The sequence below is a fragment of the Neomonachus schauinslandi genome, chromosome 10, assembly GCF_002201575.2.
Source record: "Neomonachus schauinslandi chromosome 10, ASM220157v2, whole genome shotgun sequence".
Taxonomy (NCBI): domain Eukaryota; kingdom Metazoa; phylum Chordata; class Mammalia; order Carnivora; family Phocidae; genus Neomonachus; species Neomonachus schauinslandi.
The window spans coordinates 50316811-50337741 of record NC_058412.1 but is presented as its reverse complement, the minus strand read 5'-3'; the positions used below and the strand labels follow the sequence as shown (position 1 = coordinate 50337741).

The 20931-nt window shown below is 58.1% G+C and overlaps 1 protein-coding gene across 3 annotated transcripts in view; it reads right to left on the bottom strand.

Annotated features, from left to right (window-relative positions):
- Positions 1 to 9133: 9133 nt before the first annotated feature.
- LOC110588803 (cytochrome P450 26B1) overlaps positions 9134 to 20931 on the bottom strand; it is an 18276-nt gene continuing 6478 nt past the window's right edge. For all 3 annotated transcript variants that reach the window (XM_044918817.1, XM_021699192.2, XM_044918818.1), the window contains 4 exons: positions 12957 to 13232; positions 12527 to 12682; positions 10779 to 11063; positions 9134 to 10393 (listed from right to left, as the gene is read on the bottom strand). In XM_044918817.1, coding sequence (XP_044774752.1) covers positions 10001 to 10393; positions 10779 to 11063; positions 12527 to 12682; positions 12957 to 13232 — 1110 coding nt within the window. In that variant the 3' untranslated portion in view covers positions 9134 to 10000. The remainder of the gene's footprint in view (positions 10394 to 10778; positions 11064 to 12526; positions 12683 to 12956; positions 13233 to 20931) is intronic.

Below are 20931 nucleotides of genomic sequence, written 5' to 3'. Positions count from 1 at the left end.
ACAGAGACTGGGGAAACCAGTCAGCCATTCTTCGTGAGTCAGGCCTTTGGCAGGCGGCCCCCAACCCCAGGGCATCTCTGACTCAGCCTGACTGACAGACAGGGCACTGACAGACAGGAGGCAGTGAAAGTGCCGGGAAAGGGCAGCACTGAGGGCAGACTCTGCTCCCAGCTTCCCCAGAAAGCCTGTATGAGGCACCCCCCGCCCCCCGCCAAGGCCCAGCCCTGTGGGGCGCTCCATGCCCAGCTTCACCTTGCTCCTCCTCCCATCCCTCCTCAGCCTGAGAGGCTAACCAGATGAGTGAATCCTGAGGGACAGACAAAGGCACCCCCTTCACAGTGGTCCCCTAACTCCAGGGAAGACACCAGTCTGCCCTTCAAAGGAGAGGACACGCCAGTGAGGGTGGGGTTGATGCTGAGGGCTGAGGAAAGATCACTTCCTGGCCCTCAACACTTCCACACCCTGCCACGGGCCCCACCCCACAGCCAGTTCTCTAGGTGCTGCTCACCGCCAGCCAGCGTGGGGCCAGCCCTGACCCCGAGGTCGTTTTCTTAAGCATGTGTGCCTCATCGGCTTCCCCCACCCTGTATTCGTGCTGCCGGTTTGGCCCCTCAGGACACACCTTATGCTCACTTCTCCAGTGTGAGCCCACACATGCCCTGACTCTTCTTTACGTTCACGTCACTCCACCCAGCCTCCCAGGTGCACATCCCAGCCTGCCACTGCCAAGGAGCCCCCCAAGCTCACCCTGAGCCCTAGGGCCACCTAAAAGCCAGAGAAGGGGCTGCACGGAGCTGTTCTTCCTCTGGCTATCTCAGAGCCCGAGGAAGGGACTGCTAGTCTTTTTGTTCAGCTCTTTGCCTGCCACCTCACAGGAGGGAACGGAAGAGGCCATGCCTGACAGTTTCTGCACCAGCACCCCAGGCTCATGAGGCAGCCATCCCTCTGCCGTCCACACCTGAGCCAGGAGAGGCCCAGGCCTCCTACAAGCTGCACACGGGGGCGCTCCCTGTGCCTCCTCTCACCAGGAGAAAACCCCAAGAAATAGCGTCTGCTTGAGGATTCCAACTTTCTAGCTGTGGGAACCTGGACAAGTTATTTAGCACTCTGAGCCTCAGTCTCCTCATCTGTAAAAAGGGATAAATCAGGCCGGGGATATAGATGAAGAAAAATAAAGACTATCTCTTCTTGTTTTACTATTACTGACCCAAATGCAGAGCACGGTTTTGCAACCTCCCTACACATCCCGGGGCCCCTTTGAAAAGCTCTGGAAACTATGAACTCTCACCTCCAAGAAGGCACATCACCCAAACATTGTAAATACAATACTAGGAGTGTCAGACCCCCACAGCCTGCCATGGATCTCAGGTTAGAAGCTAGTGTAACTACTGCCTGTACCCTCGGGGTCAAGAAAGAATACTCTGCCCTGGAGGGGGCTGGCCCTCATGGTGACCACTGTCTGGCTCGTCATTATAGTTTTACCCATCTATGTACGCATCCCTGGCAATACACTTAATTTTGCCTTTTTAAAATGTAGAGATATAGATATGCCTCAAATCTTATGTCTGACTTCTTTTGATCAATTTTTTATTTGTGCAACGAATCCATCCCAATGGTGCGCTACAGTCTGTGGATCTGAGTTGCGTCGTGGCTGTCCAGGCAGAACTCTGGGGTGACTCGAAGCTTCCTGCCCCTGGTGGATCACACATGCGTGTGAGTGGGATGGTGAATGCATGTTTCACTCTGGCGATTAGGCTAAATTACACGGCAAAGGTGAAGGGAGTTTGCAAATGTGATTAAAGCTCCTGATCCACTGAATTTACATTAATCCAAAGAAGATCCTGATGTAATCAGAGGTGTAGAGGTCAGAGACAGGAGAAGTGGCCGAGATGCCACTCTGTGGCCTCAAACAAGCAAGCTGCCATGTGGTCAGGGGGCCACGCGGCAGGAAGAGCAGGTGGCCTTCGGGAGCTGAGGGCCTCCGTTCTAGAGCTTCGAGGATGAGAATTCTACCAACAACTCTTGGGTTCTCGCCCAAGCTCCAGGTGAAAATGCAGCCTCATGAGACCCCAGGTGCAGAATCAGCTAAGCGAGGCCCGGGCTACTGACCTGTGGAAACTGTCAGACTCTGACGTCTGTCTCCAAGGCCCACGTGCAGAGCGGCTCCAGGGTAATCCCCGTAATCCCCGGATGAAGTAGCCAGTCAGCTCAAGGAGCTTCTGCCAACCCATTTTTCTGGAGCGCTTCACCATCTTACACTGCCCTCACTGTGTGTGAGAATTCTCGTTGCTCCACTTTCTACCCCCCTCGTGCATCCCCATGCTCTCCTCGCCAGGTGCCAGGGGTCCCCCAGGAGGGAAGGGCAAGCACCCTGCCAGCCCCTAGAGACCTTCAGCTGGAGTTAGCCCCTCTCCGAGGAGGCTCTGCTTTGCGTCTCATGTAAGCCCACTCAGTCACGTACAATACTGATTTGATCCTGCTGTTTTGTGGATTAAAAACTGAGACAGAGATATACTAAGTTCCTTGCTCAGTAGAATTGGGCTTGAGGTCACATCAGACATCAAGGACAGTTCTGCAACAAGAGAATTAGGGGCCTCCTGAGTAGACATCAGGCCCTGATCTAGTACTTGAGGGTGGCAAGGATTGGGGTGACTTGAAAAAGAAGCCAGGGCTTGTGCTCTTCCAGACAGGCCGTCTACCATATGAAAAAAATGGAACTTCTTCCTGCAGGACCATAGGACCATATGAAAAAAATGGAACTTCTTCCTGCAGAAAGCCTTCCTTGATTTACTCTATCTGAGAAACTGAAACGTCAAACTGGAAGGCCCATCGCCAGGGAGCCCCAGGAGCTGTCACACTGGAGAGAGGGCAATTCCACGCCCCCCTCCCCCCTCACTGCTGACATCTCCAGGACAGCCTTGCTTTGCTCTTCCAATGGCTTGGGGTTTAGGTCTTCCTGAACACAAACCGGCATCCTCCCAATAAATCCCTCTTTGTGCCAAAGCTACTTCAGTTTAGTCTCTTGTTCACAGTAGAGAGAATCTGAACTGAGCTAACCGTGGAGCAGGCAGGAGGCCTAGCATCCAGCCCTTCGTTTTTAGGTGGGAGAACAGAAGGCCAAAGTCAGGAGGCTGGTGGTCCTGCATCTCTCACCGGTGGAGGGTGACAGAGCTTGGACCAGACCTCAGCCCCAGACTCCCCGTACACAGTCCAATATGCACAGTGTCAACTCTGAGAATCACAGCAGGGCTCCCAACACGTGCCTCCCCCAGCAGCAGGCAGCTCGTGCTGGGAGTCGGGTCAGGCAAATGAGAGGAACACGGTGTGAGGGAGATCTGGGGAAGAGGCAGGTAGTAGTCAAGTGCAGCATGGAGTACATATTTGTACTGAGAAATCTGCATTGCTTTTTCAAACTAAGCCCTGCTCTAACTGGCATAAGGAGTTATTCACAAGTTATGGAACTTAATCAAGACTTGAATGATGAAATTAATAAAGAAGAGGCATCTGGCTTATGACAGGCACAGGTGTGTAGGTTGGGTCTCAGGTCTGCATAGCAAATTCAGCATCTGTTGGTGTGAACACCTTGGCGTGTGTCACCAGGTGACATCCTCACAAAAAGAGTTGATGAGTCTTCCCACCGCCAAGCAGGGGGGAAATAGCACGGCAGGTTAGAACTTGAGGATGATTTTTATGTTTGCTACCAACTCCAGAAGATATCCCAGTTTGTTTGTTTGTTTTCCCCTTTGGAACTGGAACTTGGCCTCATGGACTTTTGCTTGGCATGTAGGGCCTTTGGGTAGGGCCTGGTGGTCTTGAAGTTTAGTTGGGATGGGTGGTGGTGATGGATTGGGTTAGGTGCCACCTCTCTACCCCCATCCCAGGGCAACCAGTCAGAGGTCCTTCCCCAAGAATGAACGCGGACACACATTGGGCCAGAACCCTAGCAGAGAGTTGCCATATGAGGGCTGCACTTACGGGCTCAGGGTGAGACCTTCTCGCTGCACACCTTCAGGGGGCACCAATCACAGTGTGTTCTACATCACACTCAGCTCAGAGGGGATCCAAGCCTGAGTCCCAGAGGAAGAAGCTGTGGGAAGGAAGCGCTTACCAAAATGTCAAGTCTACACCATGTAGGGCAAAAAAGGCTTCTGTGGTGCAGAGAAGCCAGGCAGGAAGGGGGCTGCAGCCAAGCAGGTGGGCACTGCCCAGGCACGTTGCCTCCCAGACCACCTGCATTCCCTCCCAGGGAGCCTGATACCCTCAGCTGAGCCAGGAGCCTGGCCGCATGGCTACTGCCAGCCAAGGAACCCCCTGTGTACTTCAGACAGCCTCCAGGACAGACCCGGCTCCCTGCGGGGGTGTCCCAGTGCCACCCTCCCACGCAAGTCTTCGTGGGCTCCCCTGTCATGGGTCTGCTGTGCAGAAGGGGGCTCCATGGAAGGGAGACAATCAGAGCACCAGAGCTTGGTGGCCGGAGGGGAGGCATTCTTATTACCCAGACGGGGCAAAGGCTAAAAAGGCTGGAATAAGTGTCTCCTGGGAGGCCAGGGTCCCTAGGGTGGGGGTGGGATAGGGGGGCGCAGAGCAATCTCTTCTGGGGAAAGAGAGGTCAGGTCAGAGATGAGGCGCTGAACCCAAGTCCCTGCCCACTGTTTGGTCATCAGTGCCCCTGTGCCATGCTCAGTGCTCCAGAGTCTCCACTAGGCTGGCTCGGCCCGAAGACTCTGAGGCAAGTCACGTTTGTGTCTCCTTTAGCCCCCAGCACAGACACGGAGTCATTCTCCCTCTCTCGCGCTTCCCCTCCAAGGCACGTCAAAGCTGCGCGGGCTGGCTCTGACTGAGGGCTGGCTCTGGCCTCACCTGCTTACCTCATGCTGCTGGCCCCAAGGCCCTGCTTTCCCCTGCCTTGTTCCTGGCTCCCGGTCCCTGGCCACCCCGGGGCAGCCAGGCCCGGCCAAGACCGGGCTGTTTTGGAAAAGTGCTGGGAGGCGGCAGAATGTGCGGTCTGTGAGTTCCCTCCAAGCTGGCGCCCCGATCCCTGGACAAACAGCGGCCGTGTTTGCCTGTCCACAGCAGCCTGCGTTCTCCTTCCAGGCCGGGAGATCCCGGGGGCAGGCGGCCGTGTAGGGGACCTCGGGGTGGAGGTGGAGAGGCACAGGCAGACCAGGCGAGGACAGGCCAGCCACCCCCCTGGCGGCGCCCTCCCGCCCCGTGGCAGGGTGGTCAGACTGGGGGCAGCCCGAGGCCCACACTGCCTTCACCTCTGCTGCCACAGGGGACCCTCCCCCAGGAGACATGGAATTGACACTTTGAAAAACCACGACCCTCTGCTGGCATGGCTCCTGGTGGAAGCTGGGGGTGTTCACTGCCGCTCCTGACTGACCCTCGAGGCCTCTGTGGGAGGGAGCCCCACGAAGCCATGTTCCGGGTGATTCTGGGTCAGGGACTACCCTACCCTTTGCTTCTGTGTGGCCATGGGAGAGTCGCTGCCACTCGAAGACTCTGCTTTAGCTCATGGAAAACAGGGGACTCCCCCTGCTCTCCCCCTCCCCAGGTGGAGGTTAGGACTCAGGGAGGGCAGACCTCAGCCCAGCGGGGAAGGGCGAGGGAAGAGCAAGACGGATGGCCTGGGGCAAAGGATGCAGTGGACAGGGCTTGCTGAGCGTCCTGCCCTGGCGGCGGCGGTGTGGTTCAGGAGATGTTGGTGACTCTTTTCAGGGTGGCCAGGCTCTGTGCCCATGTAGCCAGGTGGGGAGGGGCCCTTCATCCCTGTCTGGGCCTGAGGACTCTGAACTGAAGCTGGGTCTAACTCACGGGATCCAAAAAACCCCAAACAAACAAATAAACAATGCTGCAGCCTCAAAAAAAAAAAAAAAAGCCTTTCTCAGGCCAACTGGGAAGGAGGGGGTCCCTCCCCAGGCTGTGGGAGGGGGGACTGGGCACTGCCGAGGACGGGACCAGCCTGGGCACTGTGAGGCCCTCTCTCCCCACCCCTGACCCCTCAGTCCTGGAAACCACCCTGGATGGTCCTTCTCCCTGCACCGGATGTCATGCCCTTCGCTGGCCTTACCTCTGGCCTCTGTGAGCCAGGCTGCAGAGCACCTTTTCACAGAGTATGATAAACAGGAAAGAGGACATGGGTTCGGTCGTCAAATGGGCTTGGGGAGCTCCACGACTTGTGTCTACACCGTGCAGCCCCTGGGAGCTCCCATCCTCGGGCTCAAGGTCCTGGGAAGTCCTGTGGTGAAGGAAGCTGCCCAGCTCTACTTAAGCCTTTTCCCAAACTTATTTGATCGGGAACCTATTTGCTCCTGCAACACCCATGTAATAGGCTTTGAGAAGTGCCTCATGGAGCACGAGGCTAGAAGTCAGGAGAACTGGACTCTGCTCCCCAATTGGCCACATGGCTGTGGATATCAGTGTCCTTGCTCAAGTAAACAAGATGGACTCTGAGGACAGGCCCTCAGCACTGGGTCACCTCATCCAGCACCTAGCCGCCTGGCCTAGCTAGTCATGGCCACCCTGGGCTAGCGGAGCCGGCTCCCAGCTGCCCCATCCCCCAACAGGTCTCGGGGACCAGTGGCCAGACAGTTACACGCCGCCTCCCACCCACCCAGGGGAACCTACTACTCGCAGGGCACTGCCACGGACTTCTCTGCGTCTACGCACAAGGAACAGTGGGTGTGTCTCATAGGACAAGCCTTACGGGGAAGAATTTCCCGCCTGACAGGTGGCCATCGCGGAAGGGAATGCGGGTGGCCGGGAGGCCCCTTACAGTGATGCGCAGAAGACAGAAACCAGACAGCCAAACAAGGGTGAGTCCCCACGGTTTATTATGGAAGCCTATAAAAGAGCCAGGTTGAGTATTTCCAAAATCACAAAATGCACAACATTCATTTTTTTTTAATATGCAACATGGAATATTATATACAGATTAAAACCACATGACAGCCAAAACACTCACACGGCACCAGTTTCATATCAAAACAAAACACACAAGTGCTTTTTCAATATTAAAACAACTGTGATAAAAACATATTAATATTTTGAACCATGTTTACAATAGAGAAAAAAATTCATATTTTACTAAATAACAAATATTTAACAGCAAAAACTTTGTACTAAATATCTATTTTGAATTATAACAAAAATAGTACTTATAATAGTTTATAAAGACAGACACAAAATTATAACATTTATGAAAAAAAAGTTTTGTGTATAAAATAATATTATAGTGATCTGGGCAGGGTCAGAATGGTGCCCAGATCACAAATGCCAGCGCCCAACATCGAAAGTGCTTCAATCTGCAAGCCCGTGGCAGGAAGAGTGTTGTGGGGTTTTTGTCTTTTTAGTGTCAAGTTACACGAGTTAGGAATGGTACGCGAGGAAACGAACCCATCTAACACCACCGGTTGTGACTGCACACAAACACACAGGCACGGCTGGACAGAGACGAGAGACGGCCACATTTCAACACTGGAGCCTCCTGTCAGCCAGTCAAGAGTCAAGAGCATCTTTCAGTTCTCTTCTTGTTGCCTTTGAGACCCAGCGGGGCAAATAATCCTTCCTTCCTCCTCACAGGGACCCCCTCAGCCTTTCCCTCGGCCCCTCCCAGGCTGGTCACCCCAACAGAAGGTGCCTCCCAGAGCCTGCCAGCCGCCCCCCACTCCCCGCCGCCCCACCAGGGCCAGGCCTGGTGGGCTTCTTGTCTGGAGTAGCACTTACTGCCTTCGTAGATATTCAGTCAAAAAACGATTGATTTAGGGCAGGCTGCGGCAGCTTGAAGGAGCATGAACCCTCCAGACACTGGGCTTTTATTATGGGTAACAAATTCTGGTGCACCAAGCAGCTCTTTTGCAAGCTTTGATGAGTCTTTACACATGTTTGCCTGTTTTTCAGAATGTGTGTGTGTGTGTGTGTGTGTGTGTGTGTGTTGTACAGGGTGGATTGAGAGGTTTTGCTAATTTTTAAAAAATGCCTTTTTGCCAATGATATCTGTTCTGCACGGATTCTTTAGTAGTGGAAAAGTAGGAACCAAACGAAACACTTGAGAACAGGGGTTACAGAGCAGTCGCCAGGCAGGAGCCCATTCCCCTAAAGCCTACCACGTGGGGGTGTGAGCAGGGTCGGGGGGGGCTGTGGTCCTCCCACTGAGCACCATGGAGGGGGCCACGCAGCTGCCCACGGTGGTCACGGCTATGGAGAAGGACCGGAGAGTTCGGTATCCTGCACTCTTCTGTGTGTTTTTGATTTTCTTGTGAAGAGGAGTCATTGCTTTTATAACATCAAAAGCCAATAGAGAAACAGAGAAAGCAAAGAAAAATCTGAAAACAGACAAAATCACTTGGAGACTCACCAAAGACCCCCAGATCATCCCCGGGAGGCATCCCAAATTGCCAACACTCAAAATGCCAGTGGCAGGAGCTACTCTTCTTTCCCCCAGTCATCCCCTGACCGGCCAGTTTTCCACCAAATCACTTCTGACAAATCGCACATACCCTCCTCCTCAGCTCTGCAGCTCCCCCGGCAGCTGCCTCGAGACCACAGCAGAGGACCCGAGTCAGCGCAGCCGAAGGGCTGCCTCCTATGCTCACCTCCCCTTGCTTTCATCTTGTGCCCACACCCCTGAGCTGGGCTAAGCAGACAGTGGCATCGAGGTGGGAAGGACTTCAAGGACATCTTTCCAAGGGCAAAGGGCCAAGGGTGAAGGTCAAGGGAGGGACGGCCAGAGGCCCTTGCTCCCTGTCAGAAGAAAGAACCCGTATACTTCCCCATGCTCACTAGCAGGAGTGGGGGGGGGGCACCGGGGTGAACAGTGGCCAAGCAGGAGCTTATGGCGGCCTCCAAATCCTCACATGATCAGGGCTTTTGACAGAGCAGGGAGGGAGGCAGTGGGCCATTTCCCCATCTCCACCGAGGGCAAAGGCAGAGGCACGGGACTTCACCCGGGGAGTGAGGCTCTGAGGATGAGCCCACAGGGGGTCTGGAGCCTAGGAGTGGGGGGTGGGGGACAGCGTCATTCGGAGAAGTCCTGCCCTGGACAGCTGGGACAGAGGCTAGGGGACAGACGAGAGGCTTGTTCCAGTCCCCAGGAACACCAAGATTCGGTTATAGCAGTGAATAAATAGGGGGGGGGGGGGGGGGGGTGGGGGGGAAGGGGTGCAGCCCATGAGCCAAAGGCCTTGGGCGTGTGTGTAATAGGGGAGCAGGATGGGCTCAAGGCTGCCTGGTGGGAAGGTGGGGATGTCAGTGCGCATGCCCAGGGCCACCAGGGAGGATGCTGGGAGGACAGGGCCTGGGGCTCCTTTGCCCCAAGGTCAGAAGAGAGAAAAAGTAGCAGCAATAGGTAATTTCAAATGTCCAAACGGGCAAAAGGGTGGGGCCCCTTCAGGCTGCTTGCAGCCCCCCACCCCACCAAAGGGCACTTGTGTTCTATTACCCAGGATGGTGTTCTTTGACGGCCACACAAGGAGGGGCACTCCACCTGAGTGAGTCAAAGCAGGAGGGGGCGGTGCTGAATTGAGAACCAAAGGGGGCCCCTCTTTTCCTCCCTCCCCCACATCAACCACCTGCCCTCAGACTAAAAAGGGTGCAAAAGCAATGGAGAAGAGGGACCAGTTGGGAACATCACAAGCAAATGCTGCAGCTGAGCCACTGACGTTTAACACTGTAATGGGCATGCGGAGCGCCCCACCCTGCCACTTCCCAGGAGCTAAGCCGGTGGGAACTGGAGGGACTGGGACAGAAGTAGGAGCCAGGAAAAGGGTCCTTCCCTCCCCCCGCCCCCCGGAAGGATGGGGCCTTTCTGGCTTTGGGTAGGGTTTGCCGGGGCGGGGGGGGGGGGGGGGACAGGGGAGGGCAAGGTATGGGGGGGCCACTCCCCCTTCCCCAGGTTCCCGCCTCCTCCCACACACAGGTTTCGACCCTTCTGGTGCCTCCCACCACCACCACCCACCCCCAGGCCTGGCTGGGCTGAGGTGGGGGTACAGACTAGGCGCAGTTAGACTGTGGCACTCAGCATGGCCTCCGTCTCTGGCAGGATCTTGTTCTGGTTAGAGTCCAGGCCAAAGAACTTGACACTGAGGCCATCCACGGGGTGCAGGACAGGGACCAAGGTGATGCGGGGGAAGGTCCTGGTGGCCAGCTCAAAGCGACTCGTGCTGGCCAGCTCTACCGCCAGAACCTTCAGGAAGAGCTTGGCCAGATGCTTGCCCAGGCAGGTGCGGACTCCTCCGCCGAACGGGAGGTAATGGAAGCGGCCATCCTTGTCTTCACTCCGGGCCTGACCAAAGCGGTCCGGATCGAACACGTTCACGTCCTTGAACACGGGCGCCGTGTCGTGGGTGTCCCGGATGCTGTACATGACACTCCAGCCTTTGGGGATCTGGAAACCCTGGAGGCAAGATGGGGGGCAGGGGTAGAGTAAGGTGGTGAGGTGAGAGCCAGAGGAGGTCTGAGAGGGCCAAGGACTTCCTGCCCGCCAGTCCCCCAGCCCAGATGTTTCTAGAGAGCACCCTCCCTCCAGCTGTGGTCCCCCAGTCCTGGCCAGCATCCCCCGCAGCGTGTTAGTCCCGTCTCTTGTTTACAGATGTCGACAAGCAACTTCCCATATGACAGCCTGGTCGGCTTCATCTGACCCAGCATTTGGGGCAGGGTCTCTCCCATCTGACAGAGGCACCCCGACAGGAAGGCAGGTCCTTCCCATCGGCCAGTGCCCACCCCCCAGGCGGTGTTCCCACGGGTCCCCGAAGCCCCAGCCCCGCTGGGCCCAGCCTCACATCGAGCTCGAAGGTCTGCAGCACGGTACGGTAGCCACCAGAAATGGGTGTGAAAAGGCGCATGACCTCCTTGATGACACAGTCCAGGTAGTGGAGCCCGCTGAGAGTGTCAAGGCGCAGCGTGCCCTCGCAAGGGCAGCCGCCGCTGTGCAGGATGCCCTGGGCCCGCAGCTCCTCGCGCAGTTTCTCCAGCACGGCGGGGTGCTTCAGCAGCTGCATGATGAGCGACGTGCTGGCGCTGGCCGTGGTGGCATAAGCTGCGAAGATCAGCTCCAGGGTCCCGTCCTGCAGCGGCAAGAGGGGAGCCAGGTTCAGCTCCCCCATCCCGTGCCCCGAGGTCATCTAGCTGCGCCCTGCCTCTGGGCCTCACGTTGCTGTGGCCTTCAGGCCACGATGGACACAGGTGATGGGGCCGGTCCCCCGGCTGGGCAGGCGACATAGCTGCACAGCCCAGGGCAGAGGCACTAGCCTGGAAGTCCCTTGGGGTAGGGCTGCTTCTCACTCGCTGCCCTGCCGGATTCTAGAGCCAGCCCGAGCAGGCCTCATCAGTTCAGTGAGCTCCCAGAAGGAGAAGAACAAATCCCAAGGAGCCAGGCCCTGTGCGGGTGAGGAGGGTGGGTAGCAGCCCCAGCCCCTTCCTCCATCCCAGGACATCTGGTGGGAGGTCAGGAGCTTGGCCGGGGTTGGGGAGGCAACCTGGGCCCACAGCCATGGGGACCTGTGGTGGGATGGCAGTGAGAAGGCTGAGGGTAGGGGGTCCCCAGAAGACTCAGACCCTGCCAAGGTTCTCAGGGGAGCAAGACACCTGGGCAGTGGGAGCCCCAGGGGAAGGTCCCAGCAGGTCAGCTTGTTCTGAAGCCTGTATTTTTACAAATGAAGGCCCAGAGAAGGAAGGAACCAGGGTCCCTGACTCGCCATGGCACCACCTAATACTTCTTGTGAAAGGGGAAGGTCATGGGAGCTCCTACTGGCTCAGCAGGGGGAAAGCCGGAGTCAGACTAGGGGTAAGCACAGACGGGGGGATGGAGAAGTCTGCGGTCAGCCCCCACGGGCACCTGGCAGGCACGCGGGGCGGCAGAGTCTAGACAAGGATGAGTTAATGAATCCCTCCTCAGGTGGTATACCCACCCTACAAAGGGGTGGGCAGGAAGGCCTTCTTGGGGCCCGGTGTGGACAGTCCGGGCACTGGCAGCCCAGCTGGGCTTAACCAGTGCCTGCAGGCGGGGACAGAGTATAAGTGCCACTGGCTTTAATAGGCTGGTGGGGGCGGAGGAGACCAGAGTTAGGTCTAAATCTCCCTGCTCTTCCCCAAGGGCTGAGGCTGCCCTTCTGGGGACCATGAAATGCACCGAAATGGTGAACATTGGGGGTGGAAGGGGGTGAGGGGGCCCACAAAGCCACTGACACCGAGTCTGTCCCGAGGTTTCTAGAGGCCAAATTTCGGCATCTTTACCTAAATGGTAGAAGAGATGGTGGGTGGGATGGAGAGTGTGGAGCCCAGCTGCTGTGGCGACCCACTCACTCCCAGGACTGGGCAGCCCCACCCATAGTGGCCGCTTCTCGTCCTCCCCATCACACCACCCACACTAAGCAGGCCGGGATACAGCCTCTTTTCTGGTTGAGTCCCCCAGCCCCGGGCAGTGGTGGCCACCACAGCCCCTCAGAGATGGTCCCTGGGGGAGGGGAGCAGGATGGGCAGAAAGAGAACCCCGGGTGCTCATGCCACCCACTGGGGAGGCCGCCCCCACCTTCAGCTCCTGCATGGTCATCTCCTTGCCGTGCTCCTTGCTGCTCTCGATGAGGATGTCCAGTGCATCCGAGTAGTCCTTGCCCTGGGTGCACTGCAGCTTCTCCCGGATCGCCTTTTCCAGGCCCTTCTGCAAGATCTGCCGTGCCTGAATGCCCTGGGGGGAGAAGGGGGCCAGCTGGTCACCAAAGAGGAAGGGTAGGCTCACCAAAAGCCCCCTCCCAAGGCCGGGAGGGGCAGGGAAGGGACTCCTCTGAGAACTTCCCATCTAAGCTGCTGAGACCGGCAGGTGAAGACTCCACCCCCGCCCTTCTGCTGACACCTCCCCTCTGTCTGTGTGACCGGTGAGTGACTGAGTGGTCAGTCAGCCTCTCCCCCAAAGTGGGCTCGTGGATGCCCATCTCCTCTCCTCCCAGGCCCTGGGTGCTCACCCGCCGGTAACCGCTGAAAGGCAAGTCGACGGGCAGGGAGAAGACGTTCTCCACAAACTGCTGGTAGACTTCGAAGAGGTGGCCAAGGTCCTCTTCAGGGATGCTGAAGCCCAGCAGCACACGGATGGCCATGCGGAAGGTGAGCTTCTGCGTCTCCTGGTACACGTTGATGGCCTCGGGACGGCTGCTCCAGGCACGAAGCGTGTCCTGGATCACCAGCTGGATCTTGGGCAGGTAGCTCTGCAGGGCCTCGTGACTGAAGATCTTGGAGAAGACCTGGAGGGCAGGGGGCAGTTGGCTGGAGGGGCTTGCGCCTGCCCACACACTCCCACAGGGCCCCACCGCAGCATGCACCCAGGACTGCGGTCACAGAGATGCCAGGTGCTCACTCCAACCGAGCCCCACTTTCCACCTCCAGACACAAACCCTCGCTGGCGCCCCTACTCCACACCCCCTCCTACTGCCTGTGCCTTGGGGCAGAGGCAGGGGAAGGACAGGAGTAAAGCACAGTTCCTGGGCACTTTTGTTCCAAGGCGGGACCTTCCATGTCACTCATGGGAGATCTGAGCTGTCCTCTCCTTTCCTGACCCCCAGGAAAGCATGAGCTCCACACAGTGGCAAAGCCCCGGGTACTAGGCAGTCCAGCTGCTAGTAGGTCTACACAGGACCTGGCCCCTCCACTGCAGGGACCCATTCCCAAATTCCCAGGCAGAAGTGCCCGGGAAGAGTGGAACACAGATGCATGGACTGGACAAGGAAGAGGCGGAAAGCAGTAGGTGGCTTGTCTCCACTGATGGAAGAACAAGAGAGTCTGAGGCTACACAGCAAGCAGGACTTCCTGAGACCCCCCTTCCCACCCCCCCCACCACCAAATTTCTCTCAGTCCCTGGGAAACACCTAATGGGTGGAGATCCTAAGGAATCTGTTAATAGCTATGCCATCAAAATGTCTTCAATGTGGCTGAGTCTGGAGGCGGGGGAATGGGGGCAAGGTTTTCCACCCCCAAAAGATCACAATGCCCCGAAAGATCACAATGCCCAACGGAAGCCCTTTTAATTCCTTGCATCTCCCTGTCCATTTTAAGTAGCCAGTGAGTCCCTATTTCCACCTTTTCTTGCTTTCCATCCTCCTGCTTCCTCAGTAACCCCCTCCTGCCCCCTCCCTACCCAAATGGCCCAGCACGCAGTTTCACGCTGCTGCCCATGGCCCACAGGAGAGGGGAGGATGTGAGTTTATTTACTGATACCTTTGCAACTCACTCAACCAACATCCTCTATCCCCCCCAGGGTCCGGAGCAGAAGAGGGGCACCCCCACCAATACCGAGGGAAAGGTCACTGGGGAAGGCAGAGAGGGGAGAGACAGCAGAGAGGAAGGAGACGCATACTCCTCTGGCTCCCCTACCCTGGCCCCCCGCAAACCACACACACACGCTCACCCTCCCCTCCTGTCCCCCAAACACAACCACCACACAAACTGTAAATGTGAGAATTTCCCCTGCAGTCAGCTCGAGGAGGAAAAGGTAACATTTTCCTGGCCTCAGCCCTGCATGGCTAATGGGAGGGCTGGTTTGCAGAAATAACAGTGCTGGCCCTTCAGTGGCCCAGCCAGGCATTCACAATAGCACTTTCATTCCCAAATTCCCGGTGGGCAGACGGAGGGAGGGAAGGAGGCCAGTGAGGGGCAGAGAAGCCAGCACTGTTTGGGGCTGCTCCTGCTATTAAGGGACAGCTGAAACGTAGAAGGATGGGAAGTGGCCAAAGGCAGCCCAGGTCTGAATGGGTCACTCACACCTTACTCAGCTGTGGGGGTCCCAGGAACTTCCAAGGGAGACTTCAGCTGCCCCCTCCCTTCAGAGGGTTATGGATACAGGCAGTGCTCTCTGCCTCAGTGCCCCCCCCCCCCCCCCGCCCACCCTGGTGTCCTTAGGATTCCAAGTTCAGCTCCTGATCAGAGTCTAATGGGGTGGGAATGGGGCCCTGTCCCCAGAGCCCAATGCTGGCCAACCAAGGGCCCTTACAAAACAGTAAGGTGTTCATCGGGGAGACAGAAAGATACTCTGTGGCTCCCAGGCCTCGATGGGGAGACTGGAGGTAGGGCCAGGCAGAGATAGGGAGGCCACACCTGGCCTAGAGCCAATCAGCCCAGGGCCGACTGAGGAGTACTGTCAGGGAGGGCATGGGGCACGGCGTGGCCAGGGTCCCCCCCACCTCCCGCAAACAGGAGACCCAAGCCCAGAGGTGGGCATGTGGAGGGGGCAACGGGGTGGAGGCCACTCAGACCTAGACTGGTCAAAGTCACAGCCAGCTAGGCTCTAAAGGGCAACGGCATGGTGGGAAAAGGCAGGCTGGGCGCCCAGAGACCTGAGTTTTAACCCCGGATCATGCACCAGCTTGCTGCGCCACCATGGCCAAGTCACGCCCTCCAGCCTCAGCTTCTTCACCTATGAAATGGTGATGTTGAACGAGGTGACCTCTGTGGCTCCTTTCAAGGTACAGAGCACACAACTGCCAATATCTAGGTATCCCAAAGTAGATGCCGTCCCCTCAAAAGAGCCCAGAATCTGGCAATGCGCGAGTCCCCTGGGGCCTACTAGGCACCCCCCCACCCCCACGCATACACTCCATGCAGGCTACAGTGGCTCAGGAGGGGGCAGTCCAGGGTTACCAACAGAGGGTCTCTGAGGACCCCCACTGCACTCTGTGGAGGTGCCAGACTTGACCCACCCACAGGCCCTGCCCTGCCCTGCCCCAAAGGTTACATTCCCTGCGCCCTCTAGTGATGGCCAGCTGAATTGCTCCTTCTCAAGCCTTGGGTCCAAGGAGGGCAGGAAGACCAAGGGGAACCTGGGACTGAGCAGATGGGTTCCAATGGTGGGGGGATCCACGCGTCACCTCTAGGCAGTCAGGGGTCCTGAGAAGGAGCTGGAATGACCCCAGGAAGCTCTCTGCCACCTTGCACCTGCGGCCTCTGGGCTGGGGCTTCTGAAAAGGCTCTTATCTTGACCCAGCCCGTGACTCACCGGTGGCAGCCAGCAGGTCACTGTCCTCCCTGGGGCTCAGCTTCCCCACTGGTTTCATGAGCGGACTGGATGTTCTTGGGTCCCTTTCACCTAGCTGTCCTACCCATGATTCCTCTCAGAGCCCCCCTGAAGCGGAGAAAATGACCATATGAGAAGCATATGGTCAGGTGGCAAGCACGCGGAGTCAAGGGACTTTGCTCAGAGTTCACCCAGGCCGTGCCCCTGCTTCCAGCCCAGCTGTTCCCCAGTCATCAGGGCCTCCCAGGCACCAGGAAAACTCCAGGTCCTCATCCCTGGGTTGGTGCCCAGGATTAACAACGAGGGCACTTCCCACCGCCAAGGCAGCCCAGAAACCACCACCCACCACAAAGGCCAGGAGGAGGCGGAGGTGCTGGCCAGGGCAGAGGGAGGCCTGGGCCACGTCGGGCAAGCGGGCGGGGTCAGGACTCGGGCACATGGGCAAGTGCCCAGCAGAGCTGCTCAGTGTGAAGAGAGGAAGGGTTCCCAGCCCCCAGAGCCGTCTGCCCTGACCACAGTTGTAATAGGAGCCAGGGCTGCTTTGTTTCCCTCTGGGGCTTCCCTAGGAATTCCCAAAAGTGAGCCAAGAACGTTGGACAAAGGTCATCGGGAACCAGCTCTGGCCCAGGCAAAGCCTTGCAGAGGGGGCAGCAGGTATGGACTTCCTACCAGGGCTGGTGCCCGGAGAGAGAAGGCAGAGCGTCACGGGCGGACTGGGAACTCCCAGGCACAGAGGCAGGGTGGGCTGGCCTCCCGCCTTGAAGGCTGCGCTTGGAAACCCTCCATCACCCCCATGGGGTTCTCCAGCAAAGCGCCTGGCACAAGGGCCCACATCCTGGTTCTCTCTCAACCCTGAATGGGAGGCGGCGGGGCACCAGGGGGCTTGTCAAGGCTCAAATTCTCCATAACTGTTTCTACAAAGGCTTCCCCCTCCTGCCTCTCACACCTCGCCCTTGGGAGGAGAGCGGCTCGCTGGAGCCCCAGAGCCCTGCGTGCTGACCCGCTCGGCCAGATACTCTCTCCCTCCGCAGCTGGTGCCAATGGATGAGCAGATGGACAGACAGCCTCTGGACAGGCAGCCTCGGGAGTGGGAAGAGCAGGGGGGAACCTACTGCTTGGGCCGGTGACTCAGACCGGGAGGAATGGAAGCGGCTGCCCCGGAGGGCGGGGCTGGGGCAGGCTACCCGCCGAGCCAAGCCGCCGGAGCCCCGGCCTGCCGAATGGAAAGGGCAACAGAGCGCAGGCAGCGCCGGGGCCACGGGTGACGCCAAGGTGTGTACTTTATACTCAAGGAAGGCGGAGGGCGAGAGTGGACGTCATCTTCCCAGATGCCTGCCATTTCCACCAGGCCTTGGCTTCACCCGGGCTGCCTCCCAAGCCAATCCCCACTCAGCCACTCTGGCTGGGAAGGGCCGGCCCGGACCCTCTGGCCTGTGCCCGCTTCTGGCTTCCCGGCACCTACAGCAACAGAGCGCCTGTCCCCCACTTTACTCTAGCTCTGTCTCCCCTAACTCTTCCACCCAGGACAAAAGCACGTGGTCGGGGAGGGAAGGCCGTGCTGGCAGATACCTGCTGAGCCCCAGAATCTGAAAGGTTAGGTCTGCCCAGACACTCATCCCTCTTCCAGCCAGAGTAAAACCCCCTCAGAAAATGGAGGCCCAAGGGGGGGAAGGGCCCTCCCGATGTTGCAGTCCAGGCCATGACTGGCCATACCCACCAATGGCCCCGAACCCCAACTCCCACCACTCCAAGCCCCACTGACCCACCCTCTACCCGTCCTGGGGGCTCTGAATTTATCCAAGGACCCTTCTTTATGGCCAAGTTTCTTCCCAGGAGAAGGCCAGCTGTTCTGGCTGCTCTGTCCCTGCTGCGGCATGTCCCACCCCTGGAGGCACACCCCCAACCCCGGCCCTTCCGCCTGGGCAGCCTGAATGGATACAATGGTCGGCACAGGGGGTTCAGGGCCAGAGCAGACCCCAGCCAAGCCTGCCCACTCTCTGTCAAGGCCAGAATTGTCTCCCAAGGCTGGAAGAGTGCGCAGACGCATCAGCATCACAGCCTCGGACCCCTCCCTGCCCTGGGAGGACAGAGAAAGGAGGGAAAAGGGAGGAGACGGACCCTAGGCCCGGCCAGACCCCCCGCCCACTGCCTGGCACAGGGCGAGTGGAGGGAGGCACCCACTCTCAGGCGCTCTGGTGGCTGGCTGGCTGTGGGCTCCCTCCCACACTGACCTTCAGAGAGATCCGCTCCTGCCTCCCGCCCCCTCAGCGGCCCCTGCACGCACTGGCTGGTGCTACAGTAACTTTTGAGTGAAGGACTTCTTGGGCTGGCAGAACAAAGGCTGTGTGCCTACGCCAGGGAGCTGGGACAGAGCTCTCAGGAGCAGGGCTGCCTGGTGGGGCCACCCCCCTTCCTAACGCAGGTGAGAGCTGCTGCCCTGAGCTGAGCCCTGGGAGACTTTGCAGCCCGAGGCTGTGCACTGGTCCCAAGGCCATCAAGAGCCGGTCTGGGTTGGCCTCCCTGAAGACCCCCAAACCGTCCTGGCTCTGCCCTCCTGCTGAAGCACTCCCTAGACTCTGTAGCCCAACACAAACTGCAGGACGGACAGGGTTTCTGAGAGAAGTGCAGTGATCCTGAGCCTGCCCTCCACTCCTACCCGGGACAGGGCCCAAAGGCCAGGTCCGTGAGGGGTGGTATGTAGGTAGACAGGGCTTCTTCATCCTACCTCCAAAGCCTGGGGAGCTGTTCCCCCACCTTCGCCTTAGCTACAGAAGTCCCTGTAGCCAGGAGTCTGGGTTGGAAGGGCAAGAGAGCCATGCCTGGAGGCTCTAGGACACCAGGAATCCAGGACTAAGTGCATCCTCTGGGATGCTCTCCAAGTTTTGGGAGGGCTACTGCCTGAGGCCCCCTGAAGCTGCTGGCCCTCCCTATCTCCAAAGGAAAAGAGGAAATGCCTGATTCTGGGGTGTGGGACTGTGCGCTGGAACTTCCAGAACTACCCCCCCCCTCCTCTGTGTCTCTGACAACCTCCCCCCACTCTTCCCTACCACACTCCTTCTAGGGCAATACCCCAGCCTCCGCACACACAAAGAAGGATGACGTCCCTCCCCCATCAATCAGAGACAGCCCAGGCCCCTGGGGGAGGGAAGGTTACAAAAGAGAAGGGGCAGAGTCTGAGGTAGTGGCTACAGGGACAGGGGCCCGGCTTTCCGAGAGGATTCTGTTAGACTGGGCAAGACCTTCTGGATTTTCTCCCTGGCAACTCCAGCCATCTTGGCCCTAGACCACCAGGACAGGAGGGGCAAACACCTGGAGTTCAGCGGTGGCTGTAGGAAGCCCCTTCCCAGCACATCTGGTCAGACCTCCCAGAGAAGGCGTGGGCCACCAGCCCCGATGGAAACAGTGATGCTCCTAGTTCTCCCGCCAGTCAGGCCTCAGCACACCTGGGCCTTACCTCCTGTGAGTACATCCTAACCAGGCCCAGGCCTGGCCCAGCAGCCTGCTCACCAGCCAGGTCCCTGACTGCAGTGGGGACTGGATAAAGCAGTGTGCGTGGCACACCCCCGACCCTGGCCAGGCTGGGTCCACTGGGCACTGGGGTCCAGCACACTGGCCATTTTCTCCAGGACCAAAACAAGCCCCTGATTATTCTCTTCTCATCCCTCCAGCTGGACTCTACTTCTTGAGGCAAGGTCGACCAATGTCCCACCTCTGGCTCTGCCTCACCCAAAGCCTTCAATGTGGTTCAGTAAACCCAAGCTGATGGAACATGAATTAGCGAGATTTGGGGGGAAGGGCCCTATTGTGCACCCCTTTCCCACAGGCCCCAGACACATGCCACATAGCAAGCACACACTAGTACGCACAAAGAGAGGGCCCCTGCACTGGGTTCCCAAGCCTCTCTCAGGATGAACTGCTTTCTGGCCACCTCTTATCCCCTAGGAGCCAGAGGATAGGGTGCCCCAAAGAGGGAGACCATCGATGACTCTTCCGCGGCTCTGTTTCGGCCCCCACCCCTGCCCGTCCCCATCTCTCCCTGCCGCATTCCTCCGGTAGTGTCCTCTGTGTCGTCTCCTTCCCTCCTCCCAAATGGACAATGTGGGCCAAAACCTTGGGACTTTCCAGGTGGGCCCTCCCCACCTGGAGGCCCACAGTCAAGTCAGGCACAGGGCAGGTGGAACCACGAGGCCACAGCAGGTCCTGATCCAGCCTTCCTGTTCCTCCCAGCACCTCCTCCCCACCCCCACCGCCAGCTCTGGCAAGCCTAGGTGGGCAGGACTAAGTAAGGCTCTGCTTCGTGGCCCAGAAACAACTCTTCCCATGGATGCCTGTGTTGCATGCCCTGTCCTGCCCTTTCTTTGCTTCCTGACCTGGTTCAAGTCTCTCAAACTCTCCAAGCCTCAGTGTCCCCTTCTGTGAGAAGGGGACAATGACTGTTTTCTTGTCAAAGCCTCTATAAAGATAAAATGAGGAAGGAGACATAGTCCCTGGAGCTGGGTTTCTGAGTCTCAGGCTGTCTCCTCACTCTTCAGAACAGGCTTTGGGTGGAGTCCTAAAGACTAAGAAAAAACAGCGTCCAGCACATGTTATAAGCCGCCGTTGCTGAGCCCATAGCCCCCTCCCAGCCACTTCCCCTCTGCCCCCTGGGCCTGTCAGCTGCTTCCCGCTCTAGTGAGGCACATGGGGGAGACTACCCTAGAAGCCCCTTTCCAGTCCCTGAAATCCGTGCTTTACGGGGAGGGGGTTGTCTCCTCCAACAGATTTTGCCTCCTTTTGTCTGCTATGGAAAACTACTCTTCGCAGGCAGTTCAAAAGACATCAAATACTACAAGATTAATTCCTACGTTCACAAAGACCTCTTCACTTAGACTTTTGGTGGAGGGGGCGGCTCACCCCCCCCCCCCCCCCCCCCCCCCCCCCCCCCCCCCCCCCCCCCC